This window comes from Populus euphratica, unplaced genomic scaffold (genome assembly GCF_000495115.2).
Source record: "Populus euphratica unplaced genomic scaffold, PopEup_1.0 scaffold217.1, whole genome shotgun sequence".
In the NCBI taxonomy this organism is placed as follows: domain Eukaryota; kingdom Viridiplantae; phylum Streptophyta; class Magnoliopsida; order Malpighiales; family Salicaceae; genus Populus; species Populus euphratica.
This window is the reverse complement of record NW_011500036.1, coordinates 230,129-251,349: the sequence shown is the minus strand read 5'-3', so window position 1 is coordinate 251,349 and position 21,221 is coordinate 230,129. Positions and strand designations below refer to the sequence as shown.

General features: G+C 30.8%; 1 protein-coding gene across 3 annotated transcripts; it reads right to left on the bottom strand.

The window, feature by feature from the left end:
- Positions 1-12,897: 12,897 nt before the first annotated feature.
- LOC105142739 (mitogen-activated protein kinase homolog NTF3) lies at positions 12,898-17,019 on the bottom strand. Of its 3 annotated transcripts, XM_011050510.1 has the most exons (5): positions 16,466-17,019; positions 16,150-16,335; positions 15,659-16,084; positions 13,824-14,507; positions 13,359-13,573 (listed from the first exon to the last, which is right to left on the bottom strand). In XM_011050510.1, the coding sequence occupies exons 3-5, from the start codon at positions 16,079-16,081 to the stop codon at positions 13,526-13,528; spliced, it is 1,155 nt and encodes a 384-aa protein (XP_011048812.1). In that variant the 5' UTR covers positions 16,082-16,084; positions 16,150-16,335; positions 16,466-17,019; the 3' UTR covers positions 13,359-13,525. The 3 variants fall into 3 exon arrangements, with proteins under 3 accessions (XP_011048814.1, XP_011048812.1, XP_011048811.1); XM_011050512.1 differs by lacking the exons at positions 13,359-13,573; positions 16,150-16,335 and adding an exon at positions 12,898-13,284 and having other exon boundaries at positions 16,466-17,018; XM_011050509.1 differs by lacking the exon at positions 16,150-16,335 and having other exon boundaries at positions 16,466-17,018.
- Positions 17,020-21,221: the final 4,202 nt, after the last annotated feature.

Genomic DNA, 21,221 nt, shown 5'->3' with positions numbered 1-21,221 from the left:
GGTAGTAAAAAAAAAAAAAAACTATCGAATATACAATTATTAAACTCACAGTCGAATTGTGGAGTCGAAAGAATTTTTTATTAATATATATATATATATTTATATATATTTTATCAGTGACGAAATTATTGTTTGTTTTGTGCACGTCTATTTATTATATTTTTTTCGCTTGTAGATGTGTGCACTATTATTTATTGATTGTTAAAGCAAGGAAGGAACTAATTAAGTGAGTATATATGGAAGAATAAAAACAAGGGAACGTGCTACCTAATCCTTAGATTCATTATTTATTTATTTATTCCTCCGTTCTCTTTAAATTGACGGAACAAATTTTCCGTCTATTATAACAGCTGAACGTTTATTTGAAGTAATTTTTAAAATGTTTTTTATGTAAAATATATTAAAATAATATTTTTTATTTTTTAAAAATTATTTTTATAAACAACACATTAAAAAATAATTTAAAATACACAAGAAAAATATTTTTTTTTTTAAATTGTATTTTTGAGCAGCGTCATCGTTACTGCCCATCTTTATCAGCCAACTCCCCTGTTTCCATCTTTCCTTCCGGTGTTCACCGCTCCTCGTCGCTTCTCGGACCCAGGAGGAAGGGACCTTAAACGGCAACGAAAGAAGGGCGTGGATTTTCCGATCAAAGAATGCCTTCTCCTCACCTTCAGTCAACAAAGAAACAATGGCTTTGATCATTGCCAGCCACAAGTGTTGTCATGCAATCAAGCTCAATCACAGGTGAAAATCAAGATTTTTTTATTTATCTCTCAGGTTTTTTTTTTTTTTTTTTTTTTTTTAATGTACATCGCGTTTTTTCCTGCAATGGATCTGATTGTCGGCTTGTCGAGCATATAAGGATTCCTTTCGATCATAGTTAAAAAGCAACTCCTTGATTAATTACATAAACAGTGAAATCAGGCTTGAAATTAAAAAAAAAAAACATCAGGACTGAAAAATAAAATGTGAAGAAAATACATGACACCCTCTCTATATTTTTAGAAATTTTTATTTTCGTTCATTTTTTTAATTCATAGATTTAAAGAGAAAAAAGAAAAACTCGTAAAAAAAAAACATCAAAAATAAGTGGCGGTTATCACGGTTGTGTGAACTAAAATAATTGATTTTTTTATTAAAAAATTTCATTTAATAAAAAAAAATTGAAAACTACCTCCTTGATCATTACCACCCACAAGTTTTTTCATGGCATTAAACTAGCTAGTGGTTCGTTTGTTGGCGAGGTAATCTGTGGGTACTTCTTTCTAACAAACACACTACATTAACATGTCAATCACGAGTTAATTTCTCTCTCTCTCGAAGATCTCAGATTTTCAAGATTTAGATCCTAATTTTTCCTGTAATAGATCTGATTGCTGGCGTGTGGAATCTTTATTTTCACAATAAGGATGTTTTCAATCATGATTTCCCCAAAAAAATAAATAAAAAAAGCTGTTGTAAATGGATTTGTAACTCAGTCCACTCACGGGAATTAAAAAACGAAGGAAGCCTCCTCAGGGCATAAAACGGAACCGAGAAGAATGAGGTGTAGCTCTCCTCAGCTGAGATGCACGTTTACAAAACTTTTAAAAGTATGATTTACATAATTTTTAATATATTTTTTAAGTAATAATTGTTTAGGTTTGAAATTTATGCAACAGAGATTAATACTAACTTATTCTTAAATTCTATTAAATAAAATTTAAATAATAAAATTTAAATTTATTATCGTTTGACCAACAAAATTATAATACTATATAAAAAACTTAAATTTTTTTAAATAAAATTATAATATATGATTTATATAATTTTTTAATGAAGTTAAACCATGTTTGAATTTTTCTTTTTAAATAACGAGGTTTAAATTAATCAAAGAGTGGAATTAGCTAGTAGGGTAACACAACTTTCTAATATTTCCTGCAGGCTTGGGCACCAATAAGGTTTGGGCACCAATATAATTCTTTATTATACCCTTCAAGTTAGAACTCCCCAGCTTGAAGTTAGCATAATCATTTTATACTTGTTGTTTATCAGATAAAATAAGAATAATAAGATTAAAATTCATGATTGTTTAAATAATAAAATTTTAATATTATATTAAAAAACTTTTTAATTTAAAAATTTAAAGTTTAAAGTAAGATCTCAACATATAATTTATATAATTTTTTAATGAAAAATTCATGTTTAAATTATTATTTTTTAAATAACCAGGTTTGAATTAATCAAAGGAGTGGAATTAGCTAGTAGGGTAACACCACTTTCCAATCTTTCCTGCATGTTTGGGCACCAACATTCCTTCGATCTTGATTGTTCCCCTTGATTGGCCTCTCTTACGGTGCTTGGGAGACAAAGCAATCATGGCTGAATTGTCAAAGAGGCTCTTCGATCTGTCTAAGTAGCTTGATTATAATTGTGATGCTGTCCGTAAAGAATATTATTCAATTAGAAACTGGGGTATTCGGCTTGCCTCAAGTGTGCCCAGTATTTTGCATGGGGCCTTTTATCAATAGGAGCTTAAATGTGCTCCTGTCGCTGAAGCATAGTAGGCCTAACTCCACATGAAACTTAATTACAACCTCTTTCAAGATTGCCAACCTAAAATCATTAACGCCTTAAAAAACCTCATACCGTCTCGAGAATATTTTTCTTTCTGACAGGATGTTTAATGGGATTTGTACTCCATCATAGGAGATTTATTTCTATGGATGAATATGTCTTTAAAGGTATTTTTTTATTTAAAAATATATTAAAATGGTATTTTTTAGATGTTTTTGGAGACGTTTTCAACACTAAAATCTTCACCGTAATTCTCACAAATTTTGAATAAGGTTTTAACATCCTTGACATGAAGCTTCGGGGGCAAAACCAAAATGAATTTTTGTATTAGAGAGAGACATCAAAACATAAAAGTGGAAATGAGAATTTAGTGGGTTTGTGATGAACTGTGTGACCTCAATAAAGTTAAAGCATAAATAAGCAAATTAAAGAGAGGAGGTGTTTTATTGGGCAAAATTGACATCTTTCATGCTTTTGACATGGAGCGATGACCTAATTTTTTAACTTGTACCGGTAGTTCTTTCTTCACTTCCAATATAAGAAAAGAGCTAGGCAATAGACATCCAGCTCCCATCACTAAAGTAAAAGGGAAGGGAGAAAAGACATCAATGATAGGAATCTCATCTGATCTTCCTATGATTCTTTTATGTAACTTATATTATAGTATGTCTGTTCTTGCAACTTGCACATTGTTTCATTTTAACTCCTGCCGGAGCATTTTTATCTTGATAATGACCACCCCTTCTAAGCACCAGGATCTGATCATGGCCTAGGTAACCAGGCTCGCCAGTTGAATCATGCAAGGTGAAACAGCATCTTCCCTATCAGAAAGTTCAAAAAGGAATAGACCCAATATTACACATAGAAGGGTCAAATAAAACAAAAATCGGATGCAACTACAAAGTATACAACATTAAATTTTACCGTACAGCATTATGAACGTCCCACTGATTTTAATTGAGAGACATAAGGTTACTAAAATTATCGATATCACCTTAATAATTGTTGAAGTGGCATAAAGTCGGGATATGCCTGAAAGTAAAGCCACATTGTTAGCAAGTTGGTCCGGAAAGGCCAGTTCTGTGCCAAAGGGCACACATGGGTGGATCTTGATGGGTTAGTTCTGAGCTAAGGCACTAAGGTTACTTTGGCAAGTCTCCCTGCTGGGGTCAAAAACTTTTTAAAAGTGTTCTTTCTGTTTGTTAAGCCATTTGATAATTGAAAGATCCCGATTGATGAAGCTATATTTGATATTACAAGGGGAAATTAAGTTGCTTGATCATGTTCAGTACTGCAAATTGAAAAAACTGATTAACTAGTGAATGCTATGGCGAAAGCAGAGAGTCCTTTAAAGGGTGTGTGATTAGATTCCAACCTTGGTTCAAACTCAAGTGCTCGGCATGTCTCAGAAAGGTTAAAGAATTCCTACTTGTACTTAACTTCTGAAAAGCACAGCGACTAGACCAAAGAAAAGTTACCACATCGATCACCTTTGGTTGGCACGCCATTTTAGTCTTTCCATCAGGTATGGAGGTTGAATGACCTTTTGCCTCCACTAATGCTTTCCCCATTTCTACTTGAGCTTTTGCCTCCACTAATGTTTTCCCCGTTTCTACTTGTTATTTTTTCTCCTCCAGTTGATCCCTGAAATTATCCATCATTTTTCAATTGGTCTCCAAACTAAAACTGTCTTCAATTTAACTCCCTACCAGTTAGAATCAATTAAATCCTCGTGTGAATGCATATTTCTCAATTTTCAACATGCATGGACGCGTCTATATATTAATTTTTAATATTTTCCATCTAAACTGCATATATATATATATGGAAATTTTGTTTGGAAGCTACTATATATATGGGACATCAATAGATAATTTGGAAGACTAGTTAATTTGAGGTTTTTTCTTCAGTAATGGGTACGACTGCCTTGAATGCTTGATAAATTGCTGAGATCAACAGTCTTCTGCAGTCCACATTACTCCACAGCTTTCCTTCTTGATAGATGAAGCCTCTCGCGATGTATAGGAAACAACGAAACAAATTCAAGTTCCCATCACAAAAGAAAAGAAAAAAAAGTGTTTGCCAATTAACAATAGCCCCACGAGCCTAATCCTGATGACCACTGCAATGGCTCTGAGCTAGACCACCATGTTATACGTGGCTAGAATCTTGTGGTGCCAAACGAATATTCTCGTTTCCATGAATACCTTGCTCACAGCTCATTTTAGACGTCACCCCTTGCATCGATCCCGACTTTATGGAATAAATATTTCAGCAGAAAACTGTGTATTTCATCACAACCCCACCAAAATCCTTCGGTGATTCTACTCTTGTTCTTTCTCCATCATTATCATCAGTGCTCCTTCTTATCTTATCTTCTGTCTTTTATACTCTACCTCTCTTTTTTTAATATTTTTTTTTCGTTTTTTGTATCGCACTCTCACAAAATATATAGAAGCCTCTATCTTTTCCTAGCTCTGCTGCTGTTGGTTCTAGACTTCAATGATCCACATCATATATTCATTCAAGTGGTGGTAATGGTTCAAAATTAACAGCGAGTTTCGAGGTTTAAAAGCCAAAAAAAAGGGCAGCCTGAGATGCCAAAATACCATGCATTCTACGTACGTAAAATAACGCGCTGCTTTTGCTTTTAGTTTTCCTTCATTTTGATTCAAAGAACGCTGCTGCTGTTGGGGGCAAGAGATATTAGCATGCCAAATTTTTAGGATGGTCGGTCTGGTAGGGTCAGCCGTCAGACCAGTGAGAATTTATTTTTTGTATCCATGAAGCAATGATTTTCCTTTGCCAGCCTTTACTTTTCCTACTTCTTTTTGACTTACCATTTCTCTTATTTCTCTGATCATTTGTTCATCGTTTTGACTTGAGTTGAAACAATATCTTTTGATTTTTAAAATGGATATTTTTTAAAAAATATTTTTTATATTTCCTTCCGGTTTTCATACTACCATGTCAAAATCATCATAAAAAAATAATATAAAAATTAATTTAATATTTTTTAAGATAAAATTACTTTTCAAAAACATTTAAAACAGGAAAAACAACTAGGCAAAAATGGTGTTTACTGCAACAAAATTGTTGGTATTTATTTCATCAAAGAAACAAAATTAAGAAAGAAGCTAGGCCAAGCATTTGTGATTTGTGCATCATGCAACTTTGTAAATCATTATTCGTGATCTATTCCTTAATTCCTGTCATCAAATTAATATCTGGCACACCCACAGGCTGCTTTAGCTTAGCCCTTAGGGTGCATGGTAAAAGCACCCATCAGTTTTCACCTTTATCCTCTTTAAGGCTTTCAAAACTTCAAAAATAACATCATCTTAAAAGCAGATCGTGTTCCTTTCCTCCCTTGTGTTTTTGGCTTCTCTACCAGCTTTTGTAGTTGTAGATTGAAAAAATAAATTTAAAATAAGGAATTATAAATTGCAATTTTTTTAAACTCAGTTTTTTATCATAATTAAAAATGAAAAAAAAACAGATTCAAATAATAAAAATCAAATAGTTTTTAAAGCTACAATCAGCTTAAAAGTATGATCTCCATCTAAACCGCGTCAATATACTAAACATATCATTAAAACAATTTCTTGTACATGGAGCAACAGTGTTAAAGTGACCATCGCAAGATTAATTAGGGGAGCTGGGGTGCAGCACCACACCATAGCTATGACTAGCTACAGTTCATCAGTCTCAGATTTGGATTAGGTAAATGCTCTTGTCCTGATCGAGATTTATCATCTTGTTGGGAGTCTCCCTTGTAGCTCTCCACTTCCGTATCAACGAGAGAAAGCTTTCGCATCACCTATATTAATTCCTCATAAAATTAACCTTGGCTTTGAAGGCAACTTCATGGGATGAAGACCAGAAGCAGCAAAATTTAATTGATACAAATTCTATTTATTTCCTTCATTGCTTGGATACGTGTACAAGCAATCAAGGAAATAAATAGAATTTGTATATATATATGTATGTATGTATGTATGTATGTATGTATGTATGTATGTATATACATTTGTCAGAAAAGCTCTTGATCGGCATAATTTAATTTAATTAGGATGATATATTCTTCATAAATGGATGTATCATAATCAAACTAGCTAGCCAAGCATCTAGCTAGGGTGCTACTTTTATAAGGAAGAGAGATGCGAGTATTTATACAGGCTACATTATTGCTTGATATGTACAATAAACTTAATTAGTTTTGCCTCCCATACTCTAAACTTTCATGGGAAGAAAAAAATCCCTTACTAATAAGAGAATTTCTGTACAGAGGTATATAATAATATCTTCAAATATATGAGTTTGATAATAAGTGATGATATCCCAGAATTCAAGAAATATAACTAAAAAGTTATTTAATGTTTAAGAAAGTGGTTAATCAGTATATTCAAATATATGGATTTTTTTTCTTAATATAAGAAACTTCAGGTTTATAGTAAAAGTTTAAATACCTGTAAATATAGTTTCAATATAAAAGACTTAAAGATCCTCATCCAATAATAAAATCAGTTTATTTATGAGAAATATATTAAATGACTGAGGACAATAAATGATTTAAAAAAAACTTTAAATTCAAGAAAAAAAATATTTATTCTTGAATTTTAAGTTGATTAATGCTATAAAACCTATATATCTTTATTTCAAGAGATAACAAGTTACAAACCCTTTACCTGAATAATTCAAGGAGGTATTTGTATCCACTGAACCTTGTTGTTTTTATAAAAGAAAATGACTGAAAAGTCTTTTGCTTCCAGCGATATTAATGAAAGGCAAATATCTTTTATATGTCATTAATAAGATAATAGGTATGATACTTTAAGAAATATATAAAAATTATTATCTTAATATGAATAATTATTCTAGATGGAGAGGCATAATGATTTATCATGTCTTTAATACTTATATTGTAGAGGATCGTCCAAAATTAGACATATAGCCTTAGAATTTGGTCATGTCTAAGTTCTTTGAGTCTAGCATGTTTACAAGACCCATATTTTTTTGGATTTAATTGACCATCAAATTCAAATTCTTTATCTTTGACATGTTCGTTAGGCTCATTTTTTTCTAGACTTGGCTAAATGTCAAGTCCAAGTTCATTAAGTTTAACATGTTTGCAACACTTATGTTACCTTATGGCTACCAAGTCTAAGTTTTTTAGGTTTGGCATGTTCGTTAGGCTCATGTTATTTTGGGTTTAATTGACCATCAAACTCAAGTATTTTAGATCTGATATATTTTTCAAACCCATTTTATTTAAGAAAATTTTTATTTATAGAAATCTTAATAAAAAATTAACTCATTAGTAGTCCCTAAACCTATAATGTGCAATCTTGCATTAAAGTCTTAAAAGATTTTAAGGAAGATAATTAATCAATAAATGTCTTGTCTTTTTTTAGAAAGAGAAGATAGGGTTTTGTAGATCTAAAAACTTTCTAGAGAAAATCAAAAAGTTTTTAGAAAGATCACTTGACGATGCACAATAAATATTACAGGTATTTTGCTTTCTTAGGGTTATAGATAAGGTGTTATCTATTTTCTATTCCTATCTTCCCCTCTTCTTCTACTTTTCTTAAACTTTTTTTTCAAGATTTCTAGACTTAGGTATTCTTAATATTCTTTAAGAAAAGAGTAATTTGACAACAGAGAGAAATACATTAATAAGATAAACTAGATCTTCTTTTTTTATGCTTCGTAACACCTTCTTCAATCTTTTCTTCCTCCTACCCTTTCGATTTTTAAAAAAGAATTTCTAGACTTAGGTATTCTTAATATTCTATAAGAAAAGAGTAATTTGACAACAAAGAGAAATACATTAATAAGATCTTCTTTTTTTATGCTTCGTACACCTTCTTCAATCTTTTCTTCCTCTTACCCTTTCGATTTTTAAAAAAGGAAAAGAAAATATATCTCATGAATGTTATTTCAATTTTAGACTAGAAATTGAAGTCACTTGTTAAATATTTATGTCGTAAGAATTGGCTCTAAATTCAAGAGAGAATGTACCCAACCTTTTTCTGCTGGAAGAAGGGATATGAATGTTTTACAGGAGATTTCAAATTTGATGGGACAATTAAAACTGCTTTAAAATTTTTATGGATGACACATAAAGTTCAATGACTTAGATATAAGTATCCCTGATTAATACTAGTCATTCAAAAGATTATATTATGGTCATCTCTCAAGTTGATGACCGTATCCTTTAGGTCACCAACAAATATGACAAGAGTAATATTATTATTATAACTCTTATATATCTATACGAATTTGGATACTTGTATTTTTATAAGGATTTGTAAGGGATGTTATGAGATACTATAACCTTAATTCTACTAAAATTAATTTTAATAAATGAACTATTCCATACTTATTTGAAAAATTATTAAGGATTTTAAACGAGAAATCTTTGGTCGGGGCATTTAGATAATTTTCTCAGTAATGTTTTTAAGTTTTAAACTCGGAAAAAAAAAAAAAACAAACTTTCTTAATCACTGAATTAATCCGTTGAAAAAAAAAACCTATCAAGGTTAAATAAAACTTTGCACATTGCCTTGGAATTTGGAATTAAGGCAGAATTACCATTAATTAACTCAATCAAGAGAATGGGAGGTTTGATTAGCCAGAAATTTCCTTAATAAACTGATTCGATATGCGAAGTTAAATTAAATGCGAAGTGCTCCAGACAACTAACAGTCTAAAAGCAAGAAGATGATATTTTTTGTCTTTTGTAATTGTAAACAGGGAAATATTAAGTGGTCTCTCTAATAATACATACACCAACCAACAAGGCCCCGACCAAAGCCAGATTCTATAATGCTACTTTGAAGTTTTTTTTCCTTAAAAAAGCTGCTCAAATGTTTCAATTAAAATTTTTTACAGAACATAAATAAGAGGAAAAGGGAATCTATAATTAATTTATTTCTAAATTTACATTAAAACTCTAACCCTGGTGTGAAAGGAACCTACATCAATCAGTATATTAGAAACTTGATATACAATTATCAAAGAAAAGACAATGACTTTTCCAAATTCTTTCTGGTTGGTTAGTTTATTGAAGATCATGATTTGATTCCAATTTGTACTCTCATGTGCTTACCAAGAAAGTTAGATTTCAATATTTTAATTAAGAATCACATTCCAAGTGTGTGAAAACTAGTTTTCTGGTTCCGTCTAGCTGCTGAAAGTGTCTAAAAGCATATGAACAGTTGAGTGGGAGACAAGAAGAAAATAATTCAACGATGACTCAGGATTCATGCATTTTCCATTAATTGTACATGCAATCTGTCAATCAAAGTAACGGAGAACCCTAAAAGCTTTGCCGAAGTGAGTCCAAAACTGGCTGCTCGATGTCGAAAATCATGTCTAATTGTCTACTGTTAAATTACTGGTATGCATACACGGTAGTATAAAGGTTTTAAAAGTTGACAAAAGACTCCAACCATCCTGAAACACTATACATAAAAGCATTGTTTTTCAGTAAGAGCCAAGAAGCTTCTCATGGTGCCAAATCTCTCTCGATTATCTAGCTACCATTCTTAATTAATGGGGTATACCGTGATCTCTTTGGGAATTCAAATATTGTCACAGTACTGTCTCGACACAAAATAGGTCAAACACTACGTGCCGCGTTTCTTTTTTTTTTTTTTATTTACGTGGGGTGTCCGGGTCAGCTTACGTGCACCACGACTAATCCTCACGGCCCACTGAACATCCTGCAATCCTCAAGGCCCACTGAACATCCTGCAAGCCTGGTGAGCAGGTAAGGCACCGCGGGGATGACAGGCGTGCATGATGAGGTTCGAACCCAGATGTGGAAAAAGAGAACAAACCCCTCCCACCACTAGGCCAGAACCTCACTTGCGCCGCGTTCCTTTTCTTTTCCATTCAATTGGTGGTACCCCTTATGCGCCACTCCAATCATAACTCAATTAGTCCTCACTGATTTTATAACCTAGTTCTCTTTGATCTCTTAGGGCTGATTTTATAACCCAGTTCTCTTTGATCTCTTAGGGCTCTGCTCTCAGTAGTACCAAAAAAATAAATTATATTGCCTAGCCTGTGTGAAAATCTCCATTGAAATCTACTTACCTATTATCTCAAATAAAAATATAAACATAAAAATTTAAATTATTAGATAAAAAAAAATTAAACTTAAAATTTATATAAATATTTATAAGATTCAAACTTATAAATACTTAATGAATAAATTTTTTCTTAAAATGTCAAATAACTATTTTAACTTAAAATTTTAAGTTGTGAAGTGAAATATCAAAATACTATTTATATTATTGATCTTTCTTACCTCATTTAATGATTAACAACCAGAAAAAAAAAATTAATATATAAATCACGAACAAACATATAAAATAAGTGACCAAAAAAAGGTGGATGGGATTGAAACAGATGCCATTGTTTCTATTTGTGATATATTCGTTGGAAAGTTTTGTTATATCTAGCATGCATAGCTCTTACCCTTGTATATACAAATGCATACAGACACAGAAAATGTAACTTCTGTATACCATATGAGCATTTTGATTAATTCAGACCTTCATCACCTAATTCATTCAGAAATTGTCATAGTATGTTTCTACGACAAGATTTAAAGAACCATACAGTAGACTTGCAAGTATATATTTACATAGACTATCAGTACAATAATCATTCAGGAGGTCACATAGCACAGGCACACAGGCACAGCAAACTAGCACAGGCACACAGGCACAAACTTATACGAGTCTAGCATGTTATATATTTACATAAACTATCAGTACAATAATATATATATATATATATATATATATATAGCTCGCGTGAACTATCAACAGATGCATGATTGTTTAGTTACTGTACTGATCAGCAGCACTTCAGACGAAGTTCTTCTCGTGGTTGACAAAGGTGGCTCCATGGCCGAGGCATGTTAAAGGTTTGGATGGAATATAGTTGAGATTAAAATTTTATTAATTTTTTTTAATTAGTTTTATATAAAAAATTATAATTCTTGATTGAGAATTTAATGAAAAATCACAATTTTACTATTTTTATGTTATTAGATGTAATTTTCAATCCGATTATTAGATTGAGCTAAAATTTTATGAGGAATCTTAAAATATATTGAATAAAATCTAGTTAAAATTTTAGGATGAATGAAGCTTGGTGATGCTAAAAAAATAATTATTAAATAAAAAAAATGACTCATTAACTATAAAATAGTTATTTACCATTAAAAAATAAAATAAATCAACTCTTTCTTCTTTTTATATTTTTCCAACAGGGCAGAAGCATAATAGAAAGAGAAAGAAAAGAAAATGCGAGAGAGAAAAAGAAAAGAGTAAGGGAAAAACAATAAAAAATCCCATCAAAAAAACCTAGCAAGCTTACATAGTCTAACTTATAAAACATTAATTTTAGAAAGAATCAAGTGAAAGGAGAAATTGAGAGAAGCAAAAAATTTAATTATTTTGTTTTCCAGTTGACATGAGATTGTTATTTTATCTCGGTTGAAGGGTTGTTACAATATCGAGTTAGATTCAATTATAAATAAATTATATTTCAAAAGACATCAAAGGATGTAACTTCAATAATGTATTTATTTTTACTTTCATTTTAATTTTATATACTTTTAAATTTATTTTTTAATATTTTAGATAGTGTTTTTAAATTAAAAATTTACTATTAAATTTAAAAATTCATGTATATAAATTAATAATTGATCTTAAAAAAAATTATATATTTATTTAATAACCTAAAAATTTGAAACTTGAAAGGTGCCTAGGTGGATAATCTGATACATTGCAAAACCAGTGCAGCTGCCAAGCAGATACACTGTGCTGGCGGTGCCCTTGAAAGGCATTATAATGAAACTTGGTTTTATATTTGTATGTGTTAGGCATTCCTTAAAGCACACTTATTAAGCCCAGCCTAACCTGGACCTGCCGAGCTGTCCCTAGCTCGAGCATGGTGTTTATAAAAATTTAACTCGGAAGTTGATCAAGATTGGCCCTATAGCTCAACTTGTAACCCAATCTTCCTAGTTAAAATTTAAAAGAACATCGTTTTATCTTTAAAAATTTAAATATTATTTTTTCATTAACTTGAATTAATTTTAATTAACCTCGTTAAACCGTTGATCCAGGCCTAGGCCTTGAGCTGAATAATTAATTAATGGGTCGCACCAGTTTTCATTACCATGCTTGAAAGTACAAATCATCAGGGATATCATTCTTGTAGCAGCCAAGCCTTTATTTTCTCCAACGAACTGAATTTATCTACCCGGATCAATAGAGCACCAATTTGCTCTCAAAACTTGAAAACAGAATATCAGTCAATTTATCGCGCTCTTCATGACGAAGGCGTTCTATTGCTTGTGTTTGTGCCATGTACAAAAGATCGTAATAGCCCAAGGGCAGTGGGAGTACAGAGGCTTAACTTCTCCGAAAGTCCAAGCCTGAAAACATGAACCTTTGAGGCCTCGACCCAGTGGAGAGGAAGAAAATGTCCGATTCCTACCAGCCCGGTTCACAACAAGAGGCCGAAAAATAGGCTCAGGCCTTGCCACTTATTTGTCCAACTAATAAAAGTCAAGGGCCTGAAACAAGGTTCAACCAACCTCCTGCTAAAATCACATTTTCGAGCACTCCTCTTCTTCGCGGTATATTTTTCCTGGTTCAGTGATGATAAAAATGTAACTCAAACTGGATTCCTCACCTCGAAGAAAGCACCAACTAATGGGCTTATAGTTCTAGCCAAATGACCCAGAAAAGAGGTACAAAGAGGAAATATGCAGACAGGAGAAATATAGGTTAAGAGGTGCTATAACTTACCACCTTTTACCAGTACATGTTTGCTTATTACATGGATAAAAAACTAGAAGCTCACTGCCTGGCACCCATTAGGAAGATTTTTTCCTCATGAAACTAAGTCATAATTATAGTCTAGGCACACATCTTCAGTCACTACATTTACAAAGTTTTCCCATAAACGTACAAAAACACACCTATACACAAACCGAAAGGGCCACCTAATTTTCAGAGCTCAAGCTCATAAACACTCTTAAAACAAAAATTAGTCATGTCATGCACAGCCAGCGTAGCTGGCTGGTGCATGCTTCTTTAAGCTTATTGAAACAAGAAGGGAAATAGAGCATGAACAAAAGAACTAGTAACACTAACCACAACTTCCTTGGTTTAAGCAAAATAGCGACCCTCTTAGGCCAGCAGAATTAACAGACGATATTAGGAGCACACCTCACCATTGGCCGCTGCAGCCTCAGGATGGTAAAGAAGCATCTCCTTCCACATCATCTCGCGTATCATTTCTTCCCCCAAGTCCTCATCTATGTCAAGATCAATTGGGACCTGAGCTGGAGGGTTGCAGCTGGGATCATATAGTGGAGACATGTAAGGGTGTTCCAGTGCTCCAGTGACAGTGATCCTCTTTGATGGGTCAAAAATAAGCATTTTTTGTAGCAGATCAATTGCCAAAGGATGTGCATTAGGATAAAGGTGGGAAAAGGGAGTCCCAGGTGAACAAGGAAGTGACTTGATATATTTCTTTGCCTTCATGTTATCAATAAATTCAAGATCCTCCTCACTTTGACTTCCGAGGATGTTGATGATAAGTTTAAGCTGATTGAGACATTCCGTGCCAGGGAAGATAGGCTTCCGACCAAGAAGCTCTGCAAAGATGCATCCCACAGACCAGACATCAATTGATGTCCCATAATTATCACAGCATAAAAGGAGCTCTGGAGCTCGATACCAACGAGTGACAACATACTCAGTCATGAACTGGTTGTTGCCACTGCTAGTGCGTGCCAGCCCAAAATCACAGATTTTTAGGTCACAGTTCGCATTGATGAGAAGGTTTCCAGGCTTCAAGTCACGATGGAGAATATTTGCTGAGTGTAGATATTTCAGACCACGAAGCAACTGCGTGAAAAAGTAAGAATTGTAAGAATAGTAAGGACTCTTAGACCTAGAAAACATATCATTTGGATGCCACAAAATGTGTCACCATGCAATGGAAATGGAAAGCCTAAAGAACAGGAAAATATTTAAATGGTGAAAAATTAATAATACAAAAGGATGACAATCCAAATCAAAAGTAGAAAAAAATTTCAAATGCAAGACGTGATGCAAAATGGTATTGTTCAAATATTCCACATTTTTTACAGCATGAAACCAAATTCCCAGGACTCTATTGCCAGATATCTTGCTGCAGGAACAGGACTAACTACACAAGCAGTTTATCATAATACCACGAGAAAAATGAAACGATTTTGTGGGACCTCCTAAGATCATGAATGTTGGAACCTAAGCACCAAAAACGTAAGCCTCCTGAAAAGAATGCTTAATGTATAAGATTAAAGCACTGTCCAAGAAAATCTGAAGATTGGTATCCTAAAAATTTAAATTGGCGCTATGGAGATCTTTCAAATCTTCGTTCAAGTGAAATGGAAGATCAGATAAACTGATTCCAATCTCAAACCAGCAACTAGCATTAAGAAATACTTAAGGGTAACAAAACAAAAAAAAAAAAAAACAGAGCATGTAGAACATCTACTCAGGAAATGTTAAGAATTATGCTAGTACAACTCTATATCAATATAATACCCCAGTTGCGACAAGTGAACCATACATCTAAACACTGAGTTAATCATTACCTCGTAAGCTAAATCATAAACTAGACAGGAAAATTATGATGCTGACAGGTATGCTATTAGTACAAGAACAACACACATCAAAGCATACTAACACATTTCCCAGTTGTAACATGCAAAGGTTACATCCGACCGGGGATAATTGCTACTAGCCAAAGCCAAGTAATAATAGATTGAGAGGCCATAAAGAAAAATCTGGAAACTCCACATTTGCTGCAGCTCTTAAATAATTGCATGAAAGTTTTACCCGAATCCAAGCAAGCTCAAGCGATTTACAAAACATTTCAACATCTGGTTACCGCAAAAACTACCAATAATAAAGACTGTCTTGCACAGATCAACCATTTTCTTTCAAACTCTCTACCAAAACAACAAGTATAGAAGAACAACGTGCTCCACTACTGGACAGCACGTATATACCTGAAATAGGAAATATTGGCAGTGATCATTAGAAAGTGCTTGAGAAGACTTGATAATTTGATGCAGATCCGTATCCATGAGTTCATAAACCAGATAAACATCATTAAAGCTTCTTCTCTGGCTAGGCATCATCACATCTTTCAAAGCAATCACATTTTCATGTCGAAGATGCCGAAGAAGCTTCAGTTCCCTTAAAGTTCTCAGCGCATCAACACGGTTTTCGAAAGCATTGTGTATCTTTTTAATGGCAACTTTCTCGTTAGTTTCTCTATTCACAGAAGAGCACACAATACCATAAGCCCCTCGACCTATAGGCTTGATCGGCACATATTTCGTGTCAATCTCAAACAAAGTTTGCCACATGGAATAGTAATGCTTCCCCTGAATCCGAACCCCATTTGGAGGCTCAACTGGAGCTGCCATTCCCTGCAACATTCATTCAATTCAAACAGAGTCGCTTAGAAAAACCAAAAACATTCTCAACTACTTACATTCCTTCAAATGCCAATAACGGCCCATTATATTTTAATCCAACTTGTGATTATTTAGGCTGTCTTCATCAAAAATCAAGGCCACTTGGCATAGCCACAATGTCACGTAAAGATCGATTACAAAGCTAGGCATTCAACGCACCAAAAAATTAACTCAACTTTTTTATCATTTCGGTCCAAAAGCACCTGCAAAGAAAGATGGGTTTCTAACTTTCTAACTAGAAACGTAAACGCAATGTAGCCATTAAATTCTAACTAGCAATTATTCAAAAGTTACAAAAAGGGAACATTTCCAAAAATGAAAAAAAGAACTAACCTTTTTTCGTTTTATGTGATTTCCTTATCCAGAAAAAAAAACTTTCTTCACAATTCGCTAAGCCACATCAGAGCTCATGTTAAAATCTCAAAGCTAGAATTCCCTCTCAAGAACATGCAAAACAGCAATCAATTCCTGCAAGAAACCAAAGCCATTTTCTTTCGAAATTGACCCTCAAACCATCACTAAAAATCCTCCCATTTCGACAACTTCCAGCTCCATCACCAGTCAATTTGGCGCCATAATCTGCAAGGATGTGGATCCTTGCAAGGTTGGCTCAAGCTTTGAGTGTTGGATCTCGGGTGGGCGTGAGTGATTTTGTCAAAAACGATGATAAGATATTTTGCGGGGCATCAAGATTCGTTATCTTGTAGAGATCATAATCAGACAGGCTTAGTAAAGAGAAAGGAAAAGACAATAATTGTAAGAGATTTTAAAATGTGAAAAATGTCAGGCTACTAGGATGTCTTTTTTTATTTATTTATTTATTTCGGTGTATTGTCATCATTACTTTAACAGCATCACCCCCCCTCTCTCTCCCCCTCGGTTTCTTTCTTACTTTGTAACGGACTGGTACGGATATTTTTATTTGTTTATTGTTAATGGCGGTGAGACTGCCTCGAATAAGGGAGTTGAGGATGCGACGTCGTTGCACCTTGGCAGATATTTTTTCTTGCACGAACCTCTGATAAGGCCCTCGAACTATACACGTATTTACAATTTTATCCTGAAACAATTTTTGTGTATTATTTTATTTCTTGAGCAGTGAGTATCAGAATTCTGAATTAAGTTTTTCGGTTCTTATTTGATCATGAATTCCACTCAAATTGATTTTTTTTAAAAAAAAAACATCGTTTTGTAAGGACTTGTTTTTTTAATATTATTGTAGAATTATAACGGAAGTATCAATGAGTAATGAACATAAAACTAAAATAACAAAATATCTAGAGATATACTACCTTTTTTATGGGTTGATATTTTTTTTAATTTTTCTATTGTAATAAATTATAATTATAAATTAAAAAATTATATATAAATTTAATTAAATAAATCAAGAACTATTTATATCAATAAATATAACAAAACAAATTAGATAAATCAAGAATTATTTATATCAATAAATATAACAAAAAAAATTAACACATGCATCTATTTGACTTACCTCGTCATAGATCATATAATATTTCTTTTTAAGATAAAAAAATAAATATGTAGATGTTAACAACATATTTTTTAACATTAAGTAAAAATATAATTGTAAATTAAAAAGCTAATTTTTATATATAATAAAATAAAATAATAATTATATACATTAATAAAGACATATAAAATTATAAGTTTATTTTTAATATAGTAGAAAAATAAAATAATTTATGAGTGCATTTCACTATATTATAATTTTTTTAATTGAGAAATGTAAAAACATTATCTATGCAAATACAAAACAAAATAAATTTTAAAATGTATTAACTGATAAATAATTGTTATTAACCATGAAATTATAAAATAAAAGGATAATAATTCTCATAAAAATAAAACATAGGTAAATATGATACTTAACCCAAATTTTTTTCTTTGATGCACATAATTTGTTATTTTTTTTTTTTATCTTAGAGGTCATTGTTTCTTATCAGTAATAAATAAATTTTATTTTTAATAATAAATTTTATTTATATAAAACATAAAAAGTACAGATGAATTAAAATAATTTTTCAAAACATTAAATAAATATAAAATAATTAAAAAAACTACAATTGAAAAAAATAAAAAACAATTTAAAACAAATATGAGATAGGAGATATTAATTTAAATACAAAATTATTTTTAAAACTACATATTAAAAAATTATCAATTAGAAAAACAAATTTTTAATTTTTTCAATATTAATATATCAAAAAATACTTAAAAATATCAATGAACACAGGTTAATTTTTTTAAGAAAAACAAACACATACTCATAAGTTTACAATATTAAAGACGTAGATGTTGGATTTCTGATAAAATTATTTGATTTGAGTGAAAAATAGATAAGAGAATTATGGAAGTAAAATCTAATTGCTGGTTTTTTTCGCAAAACTCTCTTTTATTATTATTATTGTTATTAACCCAGAGTTTAAGTAGATCATTTATATCGGATTAATGTATTCATATAAAAACTCTGGCATGCTTCTCTTTGTTTGGACTAGATAATTGTTTGCGCTCTGCTGTGAGAGGGAGGTTAAATTTTTGTTAAATATAATATTTGTTTTGGTATTATAAATATTTTTTTATTAAAAAAATCACATAAAGGTTAATTCAATGTAACATAGTTGATTTTACAGGTTTAAAAATAATTAAAATAACTAGTAAAAATATAATTTGACTTGAAAAATAAAAAGGATATTTTTTAAAAAATTATTGAGATAACAACATATTGAATCTATTTGAATTCACTTTGATTAATTTAGCTTATCCTGCCAAATCCTTAACTCACATCATGAAAACATAATAACCTTATAAAAAATAAATAAAAATATATATATTAAGCACAATTTTCAATTAATATAATATTGATTATTGAAAGATAAATTAAAAATAAATTTTAATTAGAAAAATAAGTTGAATAAACTTGAATTAACCTGTCAAACCCTAGTCATGAGACCATGATATCGACATATAGAAATAATTATAAAAGTTTAATTTTCAATCAATTTAATATTAAAGGATAAAAAAATAATTAAAAAACACAAAAAAACTCATTCAAGTTAACTCGAGTTAATAAACCAAACTCGTGCACCAAATCATGAAGCTAGAATAACTTTATAGAAAAAAAATATAATAAATTATGAAACTTAATTCTTAATCAAATCAATATTAAAGGATGAGATTAAAAAATATCAAACAAACCCGGGGCAATAGAGTTAAGACATAACTACATCCAAGTCATGAGATTGTGATAAATTTAAAAAAAAAATGAAGCACAATCCCTGATTAACCCAATGTTAAAAGATTAAAAAATATATATCAAGTCAACCTGAGTTAACGTACTAAATTTGGATTATAAAACCTAGATAACTTTATAAAAACAATAAAATATTATAAATTCAAATTCTCACACAACATAATATTGGAGGATAAAATTAAAAAAAATATTCTATTAAAAAAACCCGAGTCTAACTAACCTACAAAACTCACTTTGAGTTATAAGACTATGATAACCCATAAAAAATAAATATAAAATATAAAATTAAATTCTTAATTAACATAATATTAAAAAAAATAATTAAAAAAACTAAAGTTAATTCAATGAACTTATGATTAAAACTGAGTCATAAAACTATAAAAAATTTATAAAAAATAAATTAAAATAAATTTTAAAATTTAATACCCATTAAACTTATTATTGTAATATAAAATTATATAATTTTTTTTTAATAAACTACCCTTGAGGATCTAGTTGCAAGAGGGCTTGGCATTTCACAGTCATAGCAACACCAAGTCCTTTTAATATATGTTAATTAATAAGAGCTGTTTGGTCATGTAACATGGAGATCGAGTAACGATTAGCAAACACGCTTGCCATTAAGCCGTACTCCGAATGCCATGTCGTGTGGTCGGTGACGAATTCTAAGTAATAATTTTATTTTTAATGTCGAGAGCAAATTTATTTAATTAGGTCACTTTATGTAAATAGAAAAATTGCATATCGATCCTCAATTTTTAAGAATAAACTTTATATGTTACGAGGCAAAATCTCTTAAATTATTCGACAAGTCAGTATGTGGGATGGAAGGAAAAAATTGTTTTAAATCAAACTCTTCTATAAAATTTTTAAAATGACTTTAATGCACACACAAAAATGTTTATTTGATTTGAATAAAAAAATCTTTTTTTTCATATTATACATGATGTTGTTTATAATAAAAACAAACCTGCTCCTGGTAGGTAACTCTATTTATTTTTATGTCTTCCCAGCTAATTTTCCATCTTGTTTATTTTTGTATTTTAAAAATATTTCTTTTAAAATTAATTTTATTTTTATATTTAAAATTATTTTTTTATGTTTTTTAATTATATTGATATGCTATGTGAAAGTTAAGCTTTTAAAAAATAAAAAATATATTATTTTAATACATAATTATTATTACAACAATACTAAACAAATGCTCAGTGGAGAACCCTGACCGCCGGCAATCACCCAAGTTATTTTGTTCTATCTAATACTTTCAGAAATTCTCCGTGGCATCACAAACTATCATTTCCCAAGAGAGAGAAGAATTTTTTTCATGTAATTTTTTGTGTATTTTGCGTGATAAACTCATCTAGATTAGTAATGAACTATTACTGTTAAGAGGCCGCCTCCAGAGCTATCAGCTAATATTCTAAAGTAAGGTTGTCAATTCTATTTCAGAAAGTGTTTTATTTTTTTAATTACAATGAAATATTTTGATTTCAGAGTGTTTTGACGTGTCATTTTAAAGTTGTACTATTCGTGTTTTGATTTCAGAGTGTTTTGACGTGTCATATTAAAGTTGTACTGTTCGTGTATATATATATATATATATTCCACAAATATAATTCAAATTCAAGATAAATTAATTATAAATTATGCAATACAAACACAATGTCAAAAAAATATAATTTTAAAATTTAAAATATTTCTAAATAGTTAAGATTAAATATATTTTTAACTTAAAATAATTTAACTTAAACAAACTATCAAAATATTATAAAAGTAAAATGTTTTAACACAAATATTTTAAATATAAAATTAGGT